Below are 19,364 nucleotides of genomic sequence, written 5' to 3'. Positions count from 1 at the left end.
CAGTGCATTAAAAAGGCACACTCCTGGAGCAGAAGCTCTGGGGCAGTACCTGTAGGTCTGATTTTCTAGCCAGCCCCCCAGATGATTCTGGGACTTACTACAGCTTGAAAACCACCAAGCTTCAGATGATTAGAAGTAAACCAAATCTGGCACAGATGAGTCCCACACAGATGTATCGGTAGATGTAGTTATTGTATCACCTACATTGGCAGTGGGGGCCTCTCTGCACATTTTGCTTAAACATGACTACCTGGGCCAGGTTAATCACGTTGGGAATTTAGTGATGTGCCCAGCACGGGTGATTGATATGGCCTGGGTTGCCAGTCTAATCTTGAATAACAAGCAAGGAAGAAGTACGGACTCTAAGGCGGCAGACCTAGGGAACAGTTTCCAAACAGGGTTTGGGGGAAAAGACCGGAAAGGACTTGGTACAGGAATTTAAATGTTTCCTTTCGGATGGAGATGGCAGGGTTCCCGCTGTTTTCAGCAATAGTTACCGCAATGCCTGTCTGCTGGGATCCTCTGGAGTCTTCTCTTTGGACCCTGAAACTTGAGAGGGTCTGCATGCCTGAATCTGAATGCGGCTCCTTTAGGCCCCTCCCTTTGACCCCCGGAGCCTGGAGAAGGGGTGGGGGAAGGGTGGGGAAAACAGGCCTGGCTGTTAAGGTTTACCAGGTTCCTTTTGGCCCACACGCCTCTTAGTATAACTTAACACTTTTCTCCAGGGTCCAGTTTCTAAAGCAAAGTGACAGCATCGACACGTCCCTAAAGCAAACTTGTCATGAAGTCCCTCACCTCTCAAATGTGAGTCCCTCCTGGCTTCCTTTGATCTTATCTGTAATATTTAGCAGATACATGTGATTCCATTAGGCTAGTTAGGAAACCAAGACCCAAAGAAGCTAGGGGTTATTTAAGGTCTCGTCATCAGCTGTAAAACGCCCTGCTCAGCACCCTGCTCAGTGAAAGACCTGGCATCCCCTCCCAGTTGAATTTCCTGGTAAGGGGCATGTGAGATCCAGGGTCATGGGGCACTGCCACCCTCCCCCACCCGCCGTGGCATCTCTGCTCCCTGGCCCCAGACTCAGTCACTGGTAGAGTTGTGCAGACCCAGCAGTTCCGGGATAGGGGGTGGAAGTGAGCAGGAAGGAAGAGCTGGGTTTGTGGAGAAGCCTTCCCCTTATGGGGCAGACCCGGAGCTGTAGGGAAAAGGAAAGCAGACACCAAAGCTTCAGAGCCTGATGGTGCAGCTGCTGGGCTGGGACTTCCCAACATACACCATTAGGGAAGTGTAGGGTTGGCTGGGAGAGAATGAGGGAGCCAGGGGCTCTGGGATAGAGGTGGGGGGAGAAGGGGAGGTGAGGGTATCAGCAAGAGGGAAGGACTGCCTTTCCAGTAGGTGGGCTCCCCCATCCTGCATCTTCCTCTCTTGATTTAGAAGAATTCATCTAGAGTGTCAGTGCAAAAAGCCCCTTACCATTCCCCCTCCCTAACAATACCCTAAGGCTGTGCTTGTGCTTTTCATTCCTGCCCTTCATCTGCCAGGAAGCTCATGCAGTTGCAGATGCCCCCTAGATCTGGCCATTCCTGTCTAAAAAACCTGGGAGGTTGTGCCCATTCCTAGTTTCTGCTCTTTCATCTTCCCTTGAGTCTTCCTGCCTTCACTGATCCCAGCCGCCTCTGAGTTCCTTCGGCACATGTAGAAAGCATCCCTACCACATAATTTACCATCTAATTGCATGCTGTCTTGAATGAGGGCTGTGGTTTCATGTGTGGTGGGTCTTGGGTACACAGTTAGGCTGTGAGTAACAGAAGCCTAGAGCCCCATCGTGTCTACTAGCTCTTGCACCTCTTTGCTTCCCTTCCCCCAAGTCTACCTATTGCAGGTACTAAGGACCGACCAATCCTATCCGGTGTTTAGGTGAGCTTCAGGCAGGCTCCCAGGATAAAGCACAGTTCCCTTACAGGTTCTAAAACTAGACTGGTCAGTGCAGGGGTTAGAGGGGTGCCCCTGCCCGACCGCATTTGCCCAAATGCTGTTCCTCTCCCCAGACTCAGGGAGGAGGTTCTGCTTCAGGGCCCAGGTTTGGGGTGATGGCATAGAGCCCAACCAGGCAGCACACTGCAGTTGCCATGGTGACCCTTTTGCTTTTCTTCAGGAGGATGGATTTCTCTTTCAGCCCAAATCATCTGCCTGGGCTACTCTGAGAACCAGACTCCTAGCCCCCTACCTTCTGCATTCCACCACAGGGGGCAGCTTGTCAGGGGCTTTGGTTTGAAATCACAGTCCAGCATCCAACAGTAGCAGGTTGTGCTTGAACAGGGAGCACGCGGGAAAGGCCCAGAGGAGGGGCTCACCTGGGGCGCATGCCCTGAGGGAGCTGACCTCCATCTTCTTCTGCTACCCCTCCTCTCTCCAGACCACTTCTCTCCAGTGAATGACTCTGACCCTTCCGGTGGGCTGGGTACTCTCTAGGCCTCAGTGTCCTCATTTGTAACAGAGACAGCCAGGGCTCTCCGTGTTTCCACACCTGGCTAGTATTAGAGTTACTCAGGGAGGTGTTAGTAGATTCCTGGGCCCCACCCTGAGCCTGCTGATCTACACAGGTGGAGCCCAAGAATCTGTATTTTTAAAGCCCTCCTTGGGTGATCCAGATGCAATTAAACCAAAGTGAGTCTGGGGTTCTCCTGGCGAGATGATCTGCAAGGCCCTTGTGAAAAGAAAGGAAGCTCTGCCTCTCCGGGCTTCCAGGAGCTTCTGGAGAGCCCCTTACAGGCTAGTCTTGTCAGGAAGCGGGTGTTTCCTGGTCATGCTGGCTAAGCCAAGACCAGACCCCCACCTCTCTCCTTCAGAGAAGCCAGGAGAGAGAGAGTGACAGGAAGGGGGGATGTTGCCATAACAACAAGCTCCAGGCAGAGGCCTCCCTTCCAGGGGCTGGTACTTCACCCCAGTCCTGGTGGTTTCCATGGAGATGGGTTACGGAGGGACAGGGGGAACATTTGCCCCACTTAGAGCATCAACCAGGAGCTGCCAGAAGGCAGAACACCGCTAGGTGCGAGCCTTTGGACCCCTCTGCTCTCCGGGTGCACATCTGACACCTTCCCCCTGCTTAGTTGCTCTCTCTGCGACTGGTCTCCTTAGCAACAAGTCCTGCTAACTCCATGCTGTTGGCTCCATGGCTATTTTTAGCTTCACTGCCAGCAGCCCAGTCCTGGTCATTTGCTTGCAACCTCCATATGGATTGCAAGGGAATAGGAAAACAAAGATTCTCGGCCTCTTTTGGGAGCCCTAGACTGGGACCTCTTAGCAACGATTAGAATTCTTGTCTACGGTTCCTGAGACAACATTGCATTCATTTCAGCAAACAGTTTTAATCTTCTATTTTGGGCAAGATGCTCTAGCCCACACTGCTTCCATACGAAGGTGAATGAGGTCCAGTCCCTGCCCTGTAGGAATATTTAATCTTGTAAAGGAGAAAGGGACAGGAGGGGAGGATAAGGATGAGGGGCCAGGGCAGCACTGTCAAAAGAACTTTCTGGGATGATGGCAATGTTCTAAAATCTGTGCCTTGCAATTCAGTAGCCTCCAGCCACATGTGGCTCTTGGACACTTGGAATGTGGCCAGTGTGACTGAGGAACTAAATTTTAATTTGTATTTAATTCAAATAGACACATGCAGCCAGTAACTGCTGTCCTGGACAGTGCAGGGCTAGAGGAACTTTCATGGTGGAGGTCACTGGCAGACTGGTGTAGAAAGATATGCAGGGTTTTGGTGGTGAAAGTTGAAGGGGAGGAGCCTTCCAGGAAGAAGGAACAGCATGAGGAATAGCAAGTGGGCGGGCAAAGCGTGGGCTTCATGATATCACACGGAGGCCTCCAGATTCGTGGGGGCCTAGAATGTCACGCAGAGTGTTGACTGATTGGCATTGAGGCTTTTGAGCTGTAGGTGGGAGGAGGACAGGTTCAGAACAGACATCCATCCTGACCTCTCTTTTTGTCTGGATAAAGTCTCCCTGGTCTTGGGGTTGGTGGGAATATGTGTGGGGTGGAAAACATGCAGTGACTTCATATGTGTTGCTTTGCAGATGGCTTTATAGGGACCATGGCTTCTCTGATTCAGAGTAGAGAGACTCACATGGTAAATGTCCTGTGGGATGGCAGCAACATCATCTACCCTTATCCTGCCAGAACTGGATTTTATGATAGAGCATGCCACAGAGCACTGAACTTTGAGTAAAACGTCAGGCATGAGCTCCAGGCATTGCTGCTCTTTGGAGAAGTAGCGTGATGGCCTAGTGTCTCGTCTCAGTTCTTTGAGGCTGGAAAGTCACATTAACACACTTATGATCATGACTCTTCAAAGACCCAGGAGAGTGATGCACCCCAGAATGTTAGATTTACCAACTGATAACAGGACATGTCCTCACCACACAGATCATGATACTTGTCCTGCTGTTTTCTGCCAACTTACTGGTATCAGAGTCATTGGAAAATGTAATTAAAATTGGAAGTTTGCTTGATGAATATGGGATCAGGGCAGAGAGATGTCCTTCAGAGGTATTTTTATTGGGCTTTGGAAGCCTATGGGATCACTGTTGTCTGCCCACCAAACAGGAACTGTGCCATCATTCTCAGGTCACTCTCTCCGTTGGACCACACTGGATACTTCCTTTCCAGCACCTCTTTTAGGCTCTTGACATCCAGCATATTTTCTTTTCGTCCAGGAGTTCCTCCTTTCAACATACTTTTATTACAAATCCAAAAACATGGCTTATTTTACATGATGCTGGTATTTGAGTTGACTGTCTTTAACTCAATCAAAAGACGTATCTGGTAAACTGCCAGGGAGGTTTACTTTGGAAGCTCAAGAGCACGTGTGACCTGAGGATCCTTGATGATTGCCCCATCTTAGTAAGGGGATTTTTCCTTTTAGTAAAATCTCCCCTGCTCTAGATCTTGGGGTCTCTTCTGCTTTGGGATGTGACTCTGTGCATTGACCACAAAGAAGACACATCTCTGTTTAAGTGACTCAGTCTAGAAAAGGCAGTGTTTCCTGTCTGCATAGTTACAGGAGAGGGAAGGAAGATGCTCTGGGTTGTTAAGGGGACACCTTTGAGCCTAGGCTTCCTTTAGCTTGTTGGGAAGTTGTGTGGAAGAGGTAAGATTTGACTTTAATGCTAAAGGATGAGAATAAGGAAGTTTGATGGCAGGAGGGAACAGCTACTTAGTATGTGGGCCAAGAGAAAGTGAACAGTTCTGACCAGTTCTGACACTTTGAGTCCTTGCTACACACATGGCATCATTGCAGTCTGATGTCCCAGGACCACAGAATGTGGAGTCTAAGGTGTTTAGCCACGTTATAATGGAAGAGCGGGTATCATACGTGAGACAGTGTCTGAAAAAGGCCGCCAAGCCAGAACCAGAAACTTCTTTTGAGAGGATGCCTGAAATGAGTTCTCAGGCCCATTGACCGGCATGGATGCAGAAGAGGTATCAGTGAGAGAAGCAGCAAAGCAAGTCATACTGCATTCCCTAAAGGTTGGGAGCAGGCAAGAGGGACAAATTCTGGGCTTCTCACTTCCGCTTGGGGAGCCCCGGAAATGTGTACTAGGCAAATACCTTAGTTGTGTTGAAAGATGGGTTGGAACAGAAGAGGGCCTGTGTTTTTGTTTGCTTGGTTTTCGAATAGCTTCTTTTCCTAGCTGTATGGATTCTGGGTCTCAGGGTTGGGGGACTCTGTACCCAAGTCTTTTAGGTAGAAGGCTCTCTGGTTTGGGGTCCTTGCTCTTCAGGGTTTGCTTGCTCTGATGGCCCTCGGGGGGAGGGGAGGCTCCCTCACTGCACATCTTATGACTTCATTATACCAGCACCTGTATGTCCCAGGTGACTGAGGCTGGGAGCCAGGCACCTAGGGAGTTGTCTCATTGTCATTAGGGGATGCTGGCATTCCATGGCCCAAGAGGGCTGATGTCATCACTCCTGTTTTGCAGATGAGACAACAGATTTCTTGGGGGTTAAGTGACTTGTTTAAGGTCATGGTGGTGGAAACAGAACTGAAGTCCAGATCTTTTTTTTTTTTTTTTTTTTAAGACAGAGTCTCACTCTGTCGCCCAGGCTGGAGTGCAGTGACACAATCTCGGCTCACTGCAACCTCCACCTCCTAGGTTGAAGCGATTCACCTGCCTCGGCCTCCCAGGTAGCTGGGATTACAGGCGCACGCCACCACGCCAGGCTAATTTTTGTATTTTTAGTAGAGACAAGTTTTCACCATGTTGGTCAGGCCAGTCTCAAACTCCTGACCTCATGATCCGCCTGCCTCGGTCTCCCAAAGTGCTGGGATTACAGGCATGAGCTACCACGCCCGGCCAAGTCCAGATCTTCTAACAAGTGCCGCTGCCCAAATAGCCCTCTGCTGTTGGGAGCATTTTCCTCCAGTTCCTCGGTTCTTCCTTCTAATTCATCTTGCCAACTGAAACTAGGCTGATCTTTCCAAAATACTCATTCATCTTGTCAGAAAACCTGCGGTTATTCTTCCCTGCTACAGAATATACCCACGGACGCACCTGAAGGCTTGCCATTACCTTGCCCTGTCGTGTACTGGGAGGGTGGAGGTGGGCGAGGGTCTCCTCCCTCCCCAGCCTGGCAGCTCTTGCTCATCCCACCCATCTCACCTCATTCCAAGTCCGATCCAGCCTCCAGGCCCAGTCTGCTCACCTGGAACTCACCTCTAACCTCTTTTGTCATCCATGCCGCCCATTTTTTTCTACTTGGTATTTGTGGCATAGTTACCTTTACATATGTTTGTTTTACAGTGATCTTTTCATATTTCTCCAAGTCTAGTGGAATCTTCAACCCCTGGAGGGCAGAGCCAACAGGGTCTCTTTCTTTATCTGATCCTACAGCCAACGTAATGGAGGGCTGTGGGTGGGGACTGCGTCTGCCTTGGGGGTAGGTGCCTTTGTTCAAGAGGAGGAAGCTTGAAATGGCGGAGGCTGCACCTGGAGGCCGCACCTGGAGGCCCCAGGAGAGGAGTCAGGTCTTCTCGATCTGCAGATGTTTGAGCCTGGGAATGAAGGAATTGCTGAACTTTCTGAAGGAGCGCCCTCGCCGCGACCAACCTTGCAAACAGGAAAATGAGAAATCCAGGGAAGGCCCGGAGTGACGTAGGGGCCCTGGGACTCGAAGCCTGACCTCCTCACGCCGCGCTTTTTGAGGCCCCTCTGCTTCTCTATTCACCTGTAGTGTGGATGCGGGAGCCCCCCCAAACATCCCCGATCTGGAGCGCTCCCAATGTCTGCGCGCGCCTGCTGTCACTCTCCGTCTGTGTGCTGAGTTTTCCTACAGCTTCCTGGGCCTCCTATCTGTAAGCTTTTTCTTTTTTTTTCTTTTTTTTTTTGGTTGTGCTTCTGAGAAACTCACTTTTCACAACTTTCTCCCGGCTCTCCCAGGCCGTCCGAAAGCTCCGGCTTGCTTTCGCCCGGACTCCCGGCTCCCTCCGGGCAGGCGGCTCGGGAGCAGCCCCTTCCCTCCCCTACCGGCCCCCCGGCCCCGCGCTAATCTCTTCCAGAGCTGGGGGAGGGGCCGGGCGGTCTTCCCGGAGGCGGGGCGCTCCCTGCAGCCCGGCCTGGGCGGGCCCTGGGAACGGGCGGGGAACGGCCTCGCCCCCCGGCCCCGCGCCCCTCGGACCGGAGGAGAGGGGTTGGCCCAGCGCCAGCGTCGGAGCGCCGGCCCCCTCCCCGGGCCGCTCGCAGCCAACCAGGCCCTCCAGCGGGGCCCACGTGACCTGGAGTCCTAGACAAAGAAAATGTTCCCTCCCTCCCCCCCGCCGCCCCCCTCCCCTCCCAGTGGCCCCCTCCGCCCCCAGCCCCATCGCCCCCTTCCCCTCCCCCCAGACGGGCAGCTACTTCCAGAGCTTCAGGGCCGGGGCTCACACCTGAGCACGACTGCAGAGGGGCTGCACCTGGCCTTATGGGTAGGTTCCTGGACGGAGCCCCGGGGAGACCGGGGGCGGGGAGGCGGCAGGGCCGGTGGGAGGATCTCCGCAGCCCTCCGGGTTTGAAAAGAGTCAAGTATGCCTCCCCAGCCCGCAGCAGCCGGGGCGTCCCGGCCTGGCCCGAGTTCTGGAGATGCTGACTTAGTGCTGGCCCGCCGCCTCCCTGCCCACGAGCCCCAAGGCCCCACTCCTCGAGGGCTCCAGTGGCACCTGGCGCCCTCGGGGGACAGGAAGAGCAGCCGGCTGGGAGCCCGGGCAGTGGTAACTGCAGGCTGGGGCACGCGGAGTTGGTAGCCCAGGAGTTGGGTTGGAGGCAGCTTCAGCTGAGCTGGCAGATAGGTGCCTGGCACTTCCCTGTTGACCTGCGTTCCTGGCTGGGGGACCACGCTTTCCTCAGGGCCCTGCCAGCTTGCGGCCTCTTGAGAGGGACAGCTTCCTCTCCTGCGAGTTCCTGGAAGCCTCCGGGCAGGCCGCCAGAAAGAAGTGGTGGGGGGCGGAGGGCACGGTGCGACCCTGACAGGGGGCCGGCCTGTGACACCAGGGTAGCCCAAGGCCGCATGGGCCTGGGGGCGGTGGCGCTCAGACCTCTGACCTTTGGAATGGGAAGCGCTGCAGTCGCAGGGGGAGGTGGAGGCGGGACAACTGCCTGAGGAGATGGGAGTGGACAGGAGGCAGTAGTCACCGGAGTTCCCGGTGGCTTTCCCAGGCTGGACGGACTCCAGGACCAGGGGCTTCCGTGAGCCAGCAGGGAGTGGGGAATGGTGTGGTGTCTCTTGAATGCCGCCTGGTTTCTCTGCCCCCCCTGGGGGTGAGCGGCCTGCAGCCCAAATGGGAGAGCTTCGAGTTTACCCCTGTTTCTCTTATTGTTTGCCTGGGGAGGAAGACAGGAGTGCAGGGGGAAGGGGTGCTTTCCGTACGCCCCAGACAGGCCTATTCTAATGAGGCCCCTCCCCCACCCAGCTCCGGCTGCCCCTTCTTCCCCTTTCGTCAGGCCTCCCGCTGCTAACCCACCCCCTTCTTCCTTCCCCCACCCCACTGCCCCAGTCCTGATGGAGGCCCCTTCCTCCTCCGCCAGCCCTCACCGGGCCGGGTGCGTGTTCTGCACCAAGTGGGCTGGGGATGCTGAACAGCTCGCAGCGCGGCATCTGACAAGCTGGGGGAAGTTGTGGGGGAAGAAGAATGTTCAGGAACTCGCTGTGAAGGGGCTGAGAAGAGAGACAAAGGGTCCGTGGGGGAGTGCTGAGGGTGGTGTCAGGCACGACTCCTAGACCTGGGGAAGCAGCCCAGCCCACCTGCTGCTGCCGCTGTCGAGGAAGTGATAGCGGGTCCTTTCCCCTTCCCGCCCTCTGCCACCTGCACACCTTGTACTGGCTCAGGGGCCTCGCCACGCCTGGAAACAGGGTCTTTGGATCATCCCAGGCATCACCCTAGGTCAGCCACCCATGCCTGAAGCTTGAGAAGGCGTGGTGGGCGAGGAGCAGCCGCGAGGTGTGGGCTCCTCTGCGAGGGTAACTGACGCAGCTGAGGATCCCAGGAAGGGAGGCACCCTCCCCCATAGCGGGGTCCACACTTCAGTGCACCTTCTCTCTGGGAGGAGGCGATGGCTAATTGATAGTAGGAAGGGGAGGGCAGAGTTTTGGCCAGGTGAGAGTGGGACTAGGGAGCGATGAGCAATTACTCCACATTCTTCCACCCCCGCAGTCCGATCCGTGAGCTCATTCCGCCATCCATGAGCTCATTTTCCCAGCTGTTTGGGGGTTGGGGGCAAAAGATGCATTATCCTGTTTTAGAATTTGTTGAGTCAGAGGAAAAACTAGGATTTAACATCTTCAGTGTTTTCGAAATCGCCATAAGACACAGATTTGGTCTGTGGCTTGGAGGCAAAGACTTGAAGACTCAGTGAAATTAAATGAATCTATAAGACAATACGTTGGACCACTGAGCTTCAAACAAAGGTTCCTAACCTGGGACCCTTGGATCTGGGGGGTCCACTGACAGGCTTTGGGAGAGTCCTGGGAATCATTGGTCCCTATATACACCAGATTCTTAAACAGGTCAGAAAAGCTTACCAGAAATCCTTCCGCTCAAGTGCCTTTTTATGTTGGAGCAACTCCTACCAGAAAGGACTGCTGCTGGTTGTGAGCCTCCGACAGGAATGTAGAGGCTCCAACTTCAGATGAGAGCTCTTCCTACTCCAGGTTGCTTGCTTATCCTCTTTACCCTTGAGGATGGGTTTGCATTTGCAGCTCTAGGCCCCTGGGGGAGCTCTTTTGAAAGGCATGTAGAAAATGGGGTTTTCTCCCCTCTGAATCTGGTATGGTGGAAATGGGTGCAGAGCCTTGAAGTCTGAGAGCCGTGTTTCCTAGATTCAGTAAAAGGCTAATGGTTCTCAGAGCTAAGTATCAAGGATTTCATTCTCCTTTGTAGGGATCCTGGAGCGGGTTGTGAGAAGGAATGGGCGCGTGGATCGTAGCCTGAAAGACGAGTGTGATACGGTGAAAGGATGGAGGCTGTGCAATGGGAGAATAACTGGGGTTTGGCTTATTAATTTGTTGGTGGGATGGCAGAGAGCACGCCTGGTCTATAGTGCCTGCTCAGTAAATAACTGAATGAATACATGTATTTATGGATCTGAAGGGTGCACATAGAAGGGGTCGAATCTGGTAACAATACACATTGGGTGTGATCCATAAGAACTCCAACATGGCGTCTGAGCATGGGAACAGGCGGCTCTTGGGGAGCTTCCTATGGTGTTTGAGCATGTGCTGGGGGAGATGGGCTTTTTAAACCCAGAGCAGTGATTTCATCATCAGCAGACAGCACAAAACTAGAATTGTGGCCTGGAAACCAGGAATAGGAGGGATTGATTGCCCAGAGAAATTGTGGCGAAGAAGAGAGGGTCCACCCCGCTTCTTTAATTTTTGGTGACAGGGTCTTGCTATATTGCCCAGGCTGGTCTTGAACTCCTGGGCTCAAGTGATCCTGCTCAGTAACTGGGATTACAGGCATATGCCTGGCTGAAGATCTTAGTCTTGATTAAGATAGGAGAAGGTGGAACCAATATCTGTGTCTAAACAATAGTGCCTGACTAATATTTGGATAGAATTAACATTTCCATAGGCTGGACATGGTGGCTCATGCCTGTAATCCTAGCACTTTGGGAGGCTGAGGCGGGCATATCACCTGAGGTCAGGAGTTAGAGACCAGCCTGGCCGATATGGTGAAACCCTGTCTCTACTAAAAATACAAAAATTAGCTGGGTGTGGTGGTGCATGCCTGTAATCCCAGCTAATTGGGAGGCTGACACAGGAGAATCGCTTGAACCCAGGAAGCAGAGGTTGCAGTGAGCCGAGATTGCACCACTGCACTCCAGCCTGGGTGAAAGAGTGAGACTCTGTCTCAAAAAAAAAAAAACGAAAAAGAATTAACATATCCATATCATAGGGTAGGCAACTGATATGCTGATGAGATTGAGGAAGATTAGATCTGGGAGGAAGGTTTCCTAAAAGGCAGAAAAGAAGGCTGGAATTGCGTGATTTGAGTTCACCTCTCTACTTCAAATCTTTCCATTTTTCATGGCAAGGCAGCTGGTTGGTTCTCTCCAGCCCTTGACCGTCTGTCACTGTCCCAGGTTTTGTCAAACATGGTCCCCTTGAGTGTCAGGTGGCCTTGCTAATTCCTGGAGAGGTCAAGGTGACTTTTTGTTTTTTGTTTCCCCAGGCTGAGAAGAAAGCCAAGGTCATTGCAGGAATGAATGCTGTGGAAGAAAACCAGGGGCCCGGGGAGTCTCAGAAGGTGGAGGAGGCCAGCCCTCCTGCTGTGCAGCAGCCCACTGACCCCGCATCCCCCACTGTGGCTACCACACCTGAGCCTGTGGGGGCCGATGCTGGGGACAAGAATGCCACCAAAGCAGGCGATGATGAGCCAGAGTACGAGGTGAGCGGCTTCTTCACCAGCCGTGGCCAGCTCTTTCCGGGGGCCTTCCACTGCCAGCTCCTCCCGTCCTGCTCTCCTCTCTCCATCTCCCACGGGCCGCTCGCTCTCTCCACCTGACCCTGGGCCTCTTCGTCTCCCCGATTTTGCTCTGTCTTGCCTCATTCAGATGGAGCTCCCTCCTGGCTGTCCTGCCCCCCAGATGCCCAGGGCTGGGGTTGCCATGGGGGGATCAGGGTGGCAGGGCCTCGTGACCACTGTGTAATGATTTCTGCTCCTTGGGGCTCCAGGACGGCCGGGGCTTTGGCATTGGGGAGCTGGTGTGGGGGAAACTGCGGGGCTTCTCCTGGTGGCCAGGCCGCATTGTGTCTTGGTGGATGACGGGCCGGAGCCGAGCAGCTGAAGGCACCCGCTGGGTCATGTGGTTCGGAGACGGCAAATTCTCAGTGGTGAGTTGTGGGGTTTGGCAGTAGCCTGGGGCGGGGGAAGGTTCTTGATCCCAGGGCCTGTGGTTTTGGCTGGGGGCAGTCTGGAATTGGGGTGATAGAAGTGGGTTCTGCTCACCCCTACTCTGCCTGTGGTGGGTGGAAGAAGCCGTAGGGATAATTAGGTTGCCCCTGTGGCTCAGAGAGCTAGGATGCTGGCCCAGTTTTAGGAATTCACTAGAATTCCTTTCCACCTGCACTCAGGTACTTCCCTACTCTTGGTCTGGACTCCTCTTTGCATCGGGTAATTATTTATCACTGCATCTGGTCCCCTCCAGGGCTGAGACTGACTCTCAAGGCTCCCAGCCCCTGCCAGTTACGAGGCACGGGGTGGGTGCTTGCAAGTACAAGCCGCAGCAAACAAGGCCTGGCTTGTCCCCCCAGGTGTGTGTTGAGAAGCTGATGCCGCTGAGCTCGTTTTGCAGTGCGTTCCACCAGGCCACGTACAACAAGCAGCCCATGTACCGCAAAGCCATCTACGAGGTCCTGCAGGTGAGTGTCCCTGCTGGGAGCTCGGAGGAGGAGCCCAGAGCACTAGGAGGCCTGGAAGTTAGAGTGCAGGTCGGGCCTGAGCAGAATGGAGGCCCAGGAGGCAGCGACTCCTTTCTCCCCACCTTTCTCACGCCTTTATATGCACATCCACCTCCTGGACGGTTCCTCCCGTCTTGCCTGTGCCACCCTCACTACTCAGAGTCAGGCCTTGAGCCTGACCCATCCGCCTTCCAGCCTGTCCTGACAACCCCATCCCTGGCATGTCACCCTCCAGGTGGCCAGCAGCCGTGCAGGGAAGCTGTTCCCGGTGTGCCATGACAGCGACGAGAGTGACACTGCCAAGGCCGTGGAGGTGCAGAACAAACCCATGATTGAATGGGCGCTGGGGGGCTTCCAGCCCTCTGGCCCCAAGGGCCTGGAGCCACCAGAAGGTAAATAAGGGCACCCAGCCTTCTGGGACCCCTGTCCGCCAGGCAGAGCCACACCAAGGCTGGGAAAGCCATGCTTAGGGAGGGCTGCCGAGGCCTCCACAGAGGGGCCCAGTGGGAATGACTGGGGTCTCTCTTGCCCTGGGGTAAGGACTTGAATGACCTGCTCTCTGTTAACTGGCTAGAACCATAGAGTTGGGAGGTGGGAACAAGTTGGAGACCGGGCTGCACCCCACTATAAGGAGAGTGGGGGAGGGGGCTGGGGTTTCCTCTCAGCCTGTAACTGACCTTGGCACCTGCTTTCCTGCTCCAGAAGAGAAGAATCCCTACAAAGAAGTGTACACAGACATGTGGGTGGAACCTGAGGCAGCTGCCTATGCACCACCTCCACCAGCCAAAAAGCCCCGGAAGAGCACAACGGAGAAGCCCAAGGTCAAGGAGATTATTGATGAGCGCACAAGAGGTAGTTGGCCTGCTTCTGGAGAGGGTGGCACCAGGAGGCCTGCATCCGAGGAGCAGGCGCGGCCTCCTCTGACGCCGGCTCTCCTCCCCTTGCAGAGCGGCTGGTGTATGAGGTGCGGCAGAAGTGCCGGAACATTGAGGGTAAGTTTGTTGCCTGGGAACTCTGGCACTCCTAGTGTGGCATGGGGCAGAGTAGCATAGGCACTTAGGAAGGTTTGAATGACATGGGACCAGGGGCCACGTCCTGCGTGTCACACCACCTCCACCGTGCTTCATGCACTGTCTGTCTGTCTTCCTGGTGCCATGATTCTGCTCTCCTGTCAATGGCATGGGCTGGCCTTCAGGGTGTGGGACTCCCCAGTGGCCACAGAAGGGCAGCCCCTCTTGGGTGTGATTGAACTCGCCTACAGGTCCCCTTTCAGCTTTTCACCTTTGCTCACCTCTCTCATGCCGGGGCTGTCTTCCTCAGCCTGGTGCTGTTGGATCTGGCTCAGGACCCTCAGCCTGGGAGGATTGGGGCAGGGGTTAGTACTTGAGGATTACCCCAGGAATCCCTCCTGAGTAACCTGGAGCCAGGGCTGCTTCTCATGAGCAAGTTTCAGTCCTCCTGTCACTCTGTCCCTGTTTGTGGATGGTGGCATTGGTGCTCTGAGATGATGGCATTCTGAGACTAGGGCCACAGTGCCTCCCTTTTCTGTGGGGCACCCTGGACTCTTCCGGCTGCCACTCCACACCCCTTTTTTGTGGCTGGTCTGGTGCTGGGCTCCAGCCCAGGCAGGGAGAGGTCCTTTGGTTGTACTCACCCCATCCCTTCACTCTGCTTACAGACATCTGCATCTCCTGTGGGAGCCTCAACGTCACCCTGGAACACCCCCTCTTCGTTGGAGGAATGTGCCAAAACTGCAAGGTAGGAGCACACCCGCCCAGGAGAGGTGCCGTTGAGGCCAGCCCTTCGGCCCCCTGGCTGACTGTGTCCACCGCTTCTGGGCGTGTACGGGGTGACACCTGGTATGCGTGTGACGTAGACTTCAGAGCTTCCTCCGGAAGCAGAGTCCTGATGACATGGGCCCTTGGGCTTCAAGCTTTTCACTTGCTCTCATTTTTCTCCTCTGAAAGATTCTTTATCTCTCTCAAGCCCCATTTTAGTCCCCAGATGTGGGGATGGGAGCAGAGCAGTGGGGACAAGCTCAGGCAGAGTGTAGCAGGGTTGCTGTGCCCTCGGGAGCCCAGGAGAAAAGCCCAGGGCTGCACGGAGGCCCAGGTGGTGGTGCAGCCCCCTTCCTGGCCTTGCCCTCAGGCTGCTCTTTGGTTCTGTCCACGGCGGTGCCCAGGCAGACGAGGTTTCCCCTGCCCAGATCTGCAGCTGGGGCCTGACCGTGGCTAGGGCGGTGGCAGGATCATGTCTCCAGGGCTGAGTCAGGCTCTGTGAGGCTGGGTGCAGAGCCTCCCTTCGTCCTGGCCGTCCTGGGACCCGTCCTGGTGGTTTCTGACCCTTCCCGCTGCTGTCTAGAACTGCTTTCTGGAGTGTGCGTATCAGTACGACGACGACGGCTACCAGTCCTACTGCACCATCTGCTGCGGGGGCCGCGAGGTGCTCATGTGCGGAAACAACAACTGCTGCAGGTGAGACTGGTCTCCTCGGCTGGGCCCCGGGCTCCCGCCCCCCACCTGGCTCCCCTCCCCTCCCCTCCCCTCCCCACAGCCCCCCCCCCCCCCCCAGCAATGCTCCAGACCTGGTCTTTCCATTCCAGGTAGCACACCTTGACCTCCCTGGACCAGGGCTGAGAGTCTCCTCTGCTCACTGAGTTTCCTTCCAGGTGCTTTTGCGTGGAGTGTGTAGACCTCTTGGTGGGGCCGGGGGCTGCCCAGGCAGCCATTAAGGAAGACCCCTGGAACTGCTACATGTGCGGGCACAAGGGTACCTATGGGCTGCTGCGGCGGCGAGAGGACTGGCCCTCCCGGCTCCAGATGTTCTTCGCTAATAACCACGACCAGGAATTTGTGAGTGCTGGGCCTGGGGCGTGGTCTCGAGCTCCCTTGGCTGAGCTGTGGTTGTGGGACCTGAGCTGCACACGGGGTGTGTGGGTTTAGGAGCCTGGCTGGAGGGCCAGCGCTGAGTGGGAGCTTGGGACACCACTGGGCGTGCATCTGACCTGTTGTGCTCACTGCTTAGGACCCTCCAAAGGTTTACCCACCTGTCCCAGCTGAGAAGAGGAAGCCCATCCGGGTGCTGTCTCTCTTTGATGGAATTGCTACAGGTGAGGGTTGCAGGCCCAAGAGGTTCTGGCCACCTTGTCCCAGGACAGGGGAGCCAGGTGTGTGGGCAACTCTGGCAAAACGAAATGATCGTTAGCTTCATAGCTGTTAAAATATTACCCCAAAGGGGAAACTTGTGTGTGAAGTGAAAATGTATGCAGTGCATGGACTTAGATTTGACCAAAAATAAAAACGTAAAATAGGTGGTAAAGCAGCCTGTCTGCTGGGCACTTCCTTAGTGGAGAAGATTCAGCCACACAGGATCAAGTGATCGTTAGTCCGATTCACAGAGATTTCACAGAGCCTCAGAGGACAGACTCAGCAAGACAGAAACGTAACACAGTTCTGTTGTGTTTTGATTATACACAAGATAGTCTAAAGAAGGCTTATTTAAATCACCCATTATCCTTTTATTAATATTTTGGCATATGTCCTTTTTAGATTTTTTTCTGTGTGTGTGTGTTTATATGACCATACCTCCATACGTAGATAAATTAAGTGGGTAGTGAATGCACACGGTTTTGTAACTTGCCTTGCATTTATTATATTATGACTGCTTTTTCATGTCAAGCGATATAAAGCTACTTTTTTTTTTTTTTTTTTTTTTGAGACGGAGTCTCACTCTGTTGCCCAGGCTGGACTGCAGTGGTGCCATCTCGGCCCGCTGCAACCTCTGCCTCCCCGGTTCAAGCGATTCTCCTGCCTCAGCCTCTCGAGTAGCTGGGACTACAGGCACCCACCATCACGCCCAGATAATTTTTGTATTTTTTAGCAGAGACGGGGTTTCACCATGTTGGCCAGGCTGGACTCGATCTCTTGACCTTGTGATCCGCCCACCTCAGCCTCCCAAAGTGCTGGGATTACAGGCATGAGCCACCGCACCCGGCCAAAGCTACATTCTTTATTTGTAAGTGCTACGTAGGGTTCCATTGAGTCAAACTGCCGTAATTTACTTAACGAACCCTTATTAGATCATTTACTATTTTTTTATTATTATAAGTAGTGCTGTGACAAGCATCGTGATAGAATATCTTTCTATATTTGAACCACTCCCTCCTTAGGAAAACCTTTAGGAGATGCTGGGTCACCCTGTAGGCATTGTTTGCTTCATGTGACTCTGGACACTGCAGAAAGCGTCCTAGGAGGTTGTGAAGACACATCCACCCCCTGCCCTGCCCCCTAGCCAAGGCTTCCTGGCTTTTAAGAAAGGAATAGCTCTTCTTAGAATTTGTGTCTTTGGCCAAAGAGATAGGTGGTCTCAACCCAGGGACCCTGGTTAGAGGGTGAGGCGGAGGGGGTGGCTTCCCTGGCCAGATGTTTGTCTTCTGTTCTCAGCTCCATGCTGCTCTTCTGTAAACCTAGAAAAGTTCATTTACGGCTTTTTGTATCCCAGGCTGGAACCTTGAGGCCTTCTTAAATCATGTCACACCCCAGGAGGCTGTAAAAGCTCCTTGGCTGGGGGACGTATTGGGAGCAGCAGAAACAGTGCCGTACCCTGTTTCTCCTGAGACCCTCTCGGTATCTGCTCTGATTGTTTCCTTGCCTCAGTTCAACTAGCATTTCTGGAGAGGGAGGGATCGTAGTAAGAAAATCAGTGTGGTTAGCTCGGGAAGCACAGTGAAGGAGGCCTCTTCTGTCTGGAAGAGCCTTTGCAATCCACGAGAGGGCTGAGTGAGGAATGGAAACTACTCTGATGGGGAGGCAAGGGATGCACAGAGTTGGGGACTCACAGCGGAGGGGGCGGGGATTCCAGGGGACTATTGGATGGGGCAGGGCATTGATGAAACCTTTGTGGAGCAGGGAGCATTCAGGTTGAGTCTCAAAGGGTGGGGTAGAATTGCAGCAGGAGGTGATAAGAGGGTATGGAAGGACCAAGCTGTAGACGGACAACAACAAAGAAAAGGCCCCCAAAAAGTCAGCTGCGATTCTTCCTGGATCCTGGAACCGTGTACACTCGGGTCAGTTTTCTGCAGCTTTGACAGCCTTCCAGACAGGCCAAACGAGGCATGAGACAGAGCCTCGATGTCCTTACTGTGGATACTCCAGTTGGATCCAGAAAGGATTTAAGGCATCTTCAGGGAAAAGACAGGACTTGGGTCTACAGCTGACCCCATGGGTCCTGTTGGCCAGCAGGCTCACCTGCCAAGACCAGGGTGCCAGGGAGATGGCTCCAAGTAACGGTGCTGTCTGCTGGCTGGTGCAGGGCTCCTGGTGCTGAAGGACTTGGGCATTCAGGTGGACCGCTACATTGCCTCGGAGGTGTGTGAGGACTCCATCACGGTGGGCATGGTGCGGCACCAGGGGAAGATCATGTACGTCGGGGACGTCCGCAGCGTCACACAGAAGCATGTATGTCCATGCTGTGGGGCGCAGCCCGTCTTCCCCACCCTGCACACTCAGCACCTGGAGGCAGCCCTTGCCTCCTTTCATTTTGTTCATTTGCCCTCTTTCTCTTCACCCTTTGCCCCAGCCTCTTTTTCTCCTTATCTTCCATTTGTCCTCTGTCTTGAGAGGGTAAAGGGCAAATTGAAATGGGAATTTGGGCTAGGCATGGTGGCTCATGCCTATAATGCCAGCACTTTGGGAGGCCAAGGTAGGAGAATCCCTTGAAGCCAGGGGTTTAAGACTAGCTTGGGCAAAATAGTGCCTACTTGAGCTCTGGCTACTCCCTGGACTGGTTTCTGGGCCATTTCTAGTAGAGCTTTTTGGATTAGAGAGAGGTTCCTGTCCTCCCAGTACTTTTGGCAAATAGCTTTACCAGCTTCCATATCTGGGAGGCTCGGGCAGGGTCTTCCCTTAACCATGACTACAGGCCCTCTGGAGTCCTGAAGGGCAATTGGAGGACACTCACATGGCCCAGACACCCTGCCTAAGACACTCAGAGTGACAGGTACCTTCAGACTCAGCCGTTCACGTGGGTCGCCTTCCCATTGGGCGGCTGTGTTGCCTGCCTGGGTGATACTAATTTCCCCACTGGCCTGAGAAATGATCCAACTTGGTCCCCTTCTTGTTTAGGACTTGTCCATGGTTGCAGTTAGGGTCGTGAGCCTGCAGAGCAGCTGGGTCTCCTCTTTCGTGTCAAAGGACTTCTTTGCCAAGTTCACAGATAATTTCTCTTTCTTCCTGTCTGCCTCTGTCCCTGGACAGCAGGCCCATCACTTTGCCTTTATCCTCCCAGATCCAGGAGTGGGGCCCATTCGATCTGGTGATTGGGGGCAGTCCCTGCAATGACCTCTCCATCGTCAACCCTGCTCGCAAGGGCCTTTACGGTAGGTACCATCCTGTCCCCTCCACCTTCTCAGCTGGTGCTTCTGCAC

The 19,364-nt window shown here is 54.2% G+C and overlaps 1 protein-coding gene across 12 annotated transcripts in view; it reads left to right on the top strand.

Annotated features, from left to right (window-relative positions):
• The window catches only part of DNMT3A (DNA methyltransferase 3 alpha), a 114,782-nt gene that overhangs the window by 82,781 nt on the left and 12,637 nt on the right, over nucleotides 1-19,364 (top strand). For 9 of the 12 annotated variants that reach the window (XM_031654998.1, XM_031654997.1, XM_031655001.1 and 6 more), the window contains 12 exons: nucleotides 11,712-11,927; nucleotides 12,215-12,373; nucleotides 12,794-12,901; nucleotides 13,176-13,332; nucleotides 13,643-13,792; nucleotides 13,888-13,932; nucleotides 14,619-14,698; nucleotides 15,302-15,414; nucleotides 15,609-15,792; nucleotides 15,965-16,049; nucleotides 18,251-18,396; nucleotides 19,226-19,316. In XM_031654998.1, coding sequence (XP_031510858.1) covers nucleotides 11,712-11,927; nucleotides 12,215-12,373; nucleotides 12,794-12,901; nucleotides 13,176-13,332; nucleotides 13,643-13,792; nucleotides 13,888-13,932; nucleotides 14,619-14,698; nucleotides 15,302-15,414; nucleotides 15,609-15,792; nucleotides 15,965-16,049; nucleotides 18,251-18,396; nucleotides 19,226-19,316 — 1,534 coding nt within the window. Of the gene's footprint in view, nucleotides 1-7,853; nucleotides 7,971-8,012; nucleotides 8,253-10,418; nucleotides 10,526-11,711; nucleotides 11,928-12,214; nucleotides 12,374-12,793; nucleotides 12,902-13,175; nucleotides 13,333-13,642; nucleotides 13,793-13,887; nucleotides 13,933-14,618; nucleotides 14,699-15,301; nucleotides 15,415-15,608; nucleotides 15,793-15,964; nucleotides 16,050-18,250; nucleotides 18,397-19,225; nucleotides 19,317-19,364 lie in introns of those variants that run through there. The other 3 variants (XM_003908358.4, XM_009183803.4, XM_009183802.4) reach the window with 3 other exon arrangements.

This window comes from Papio anubis, chromosome 14, assembly GCF_008728515.1.
Source record: "Papio anubis isolate 15944 chromosome 14, Panubis1.0, whole genome shotgun sequence".
NCBI classification, from domain to species: domain Eukaryota; kingdom Metazoa; phylum Chordata; class Mammalia; order Primates; family Cercopithecidae; genus Papio; species Papio anubis.
Note: the sequence above shows the minus strand (reverse complement) of the source record. Positions and strands in the feature narration are given on the sequence as shown.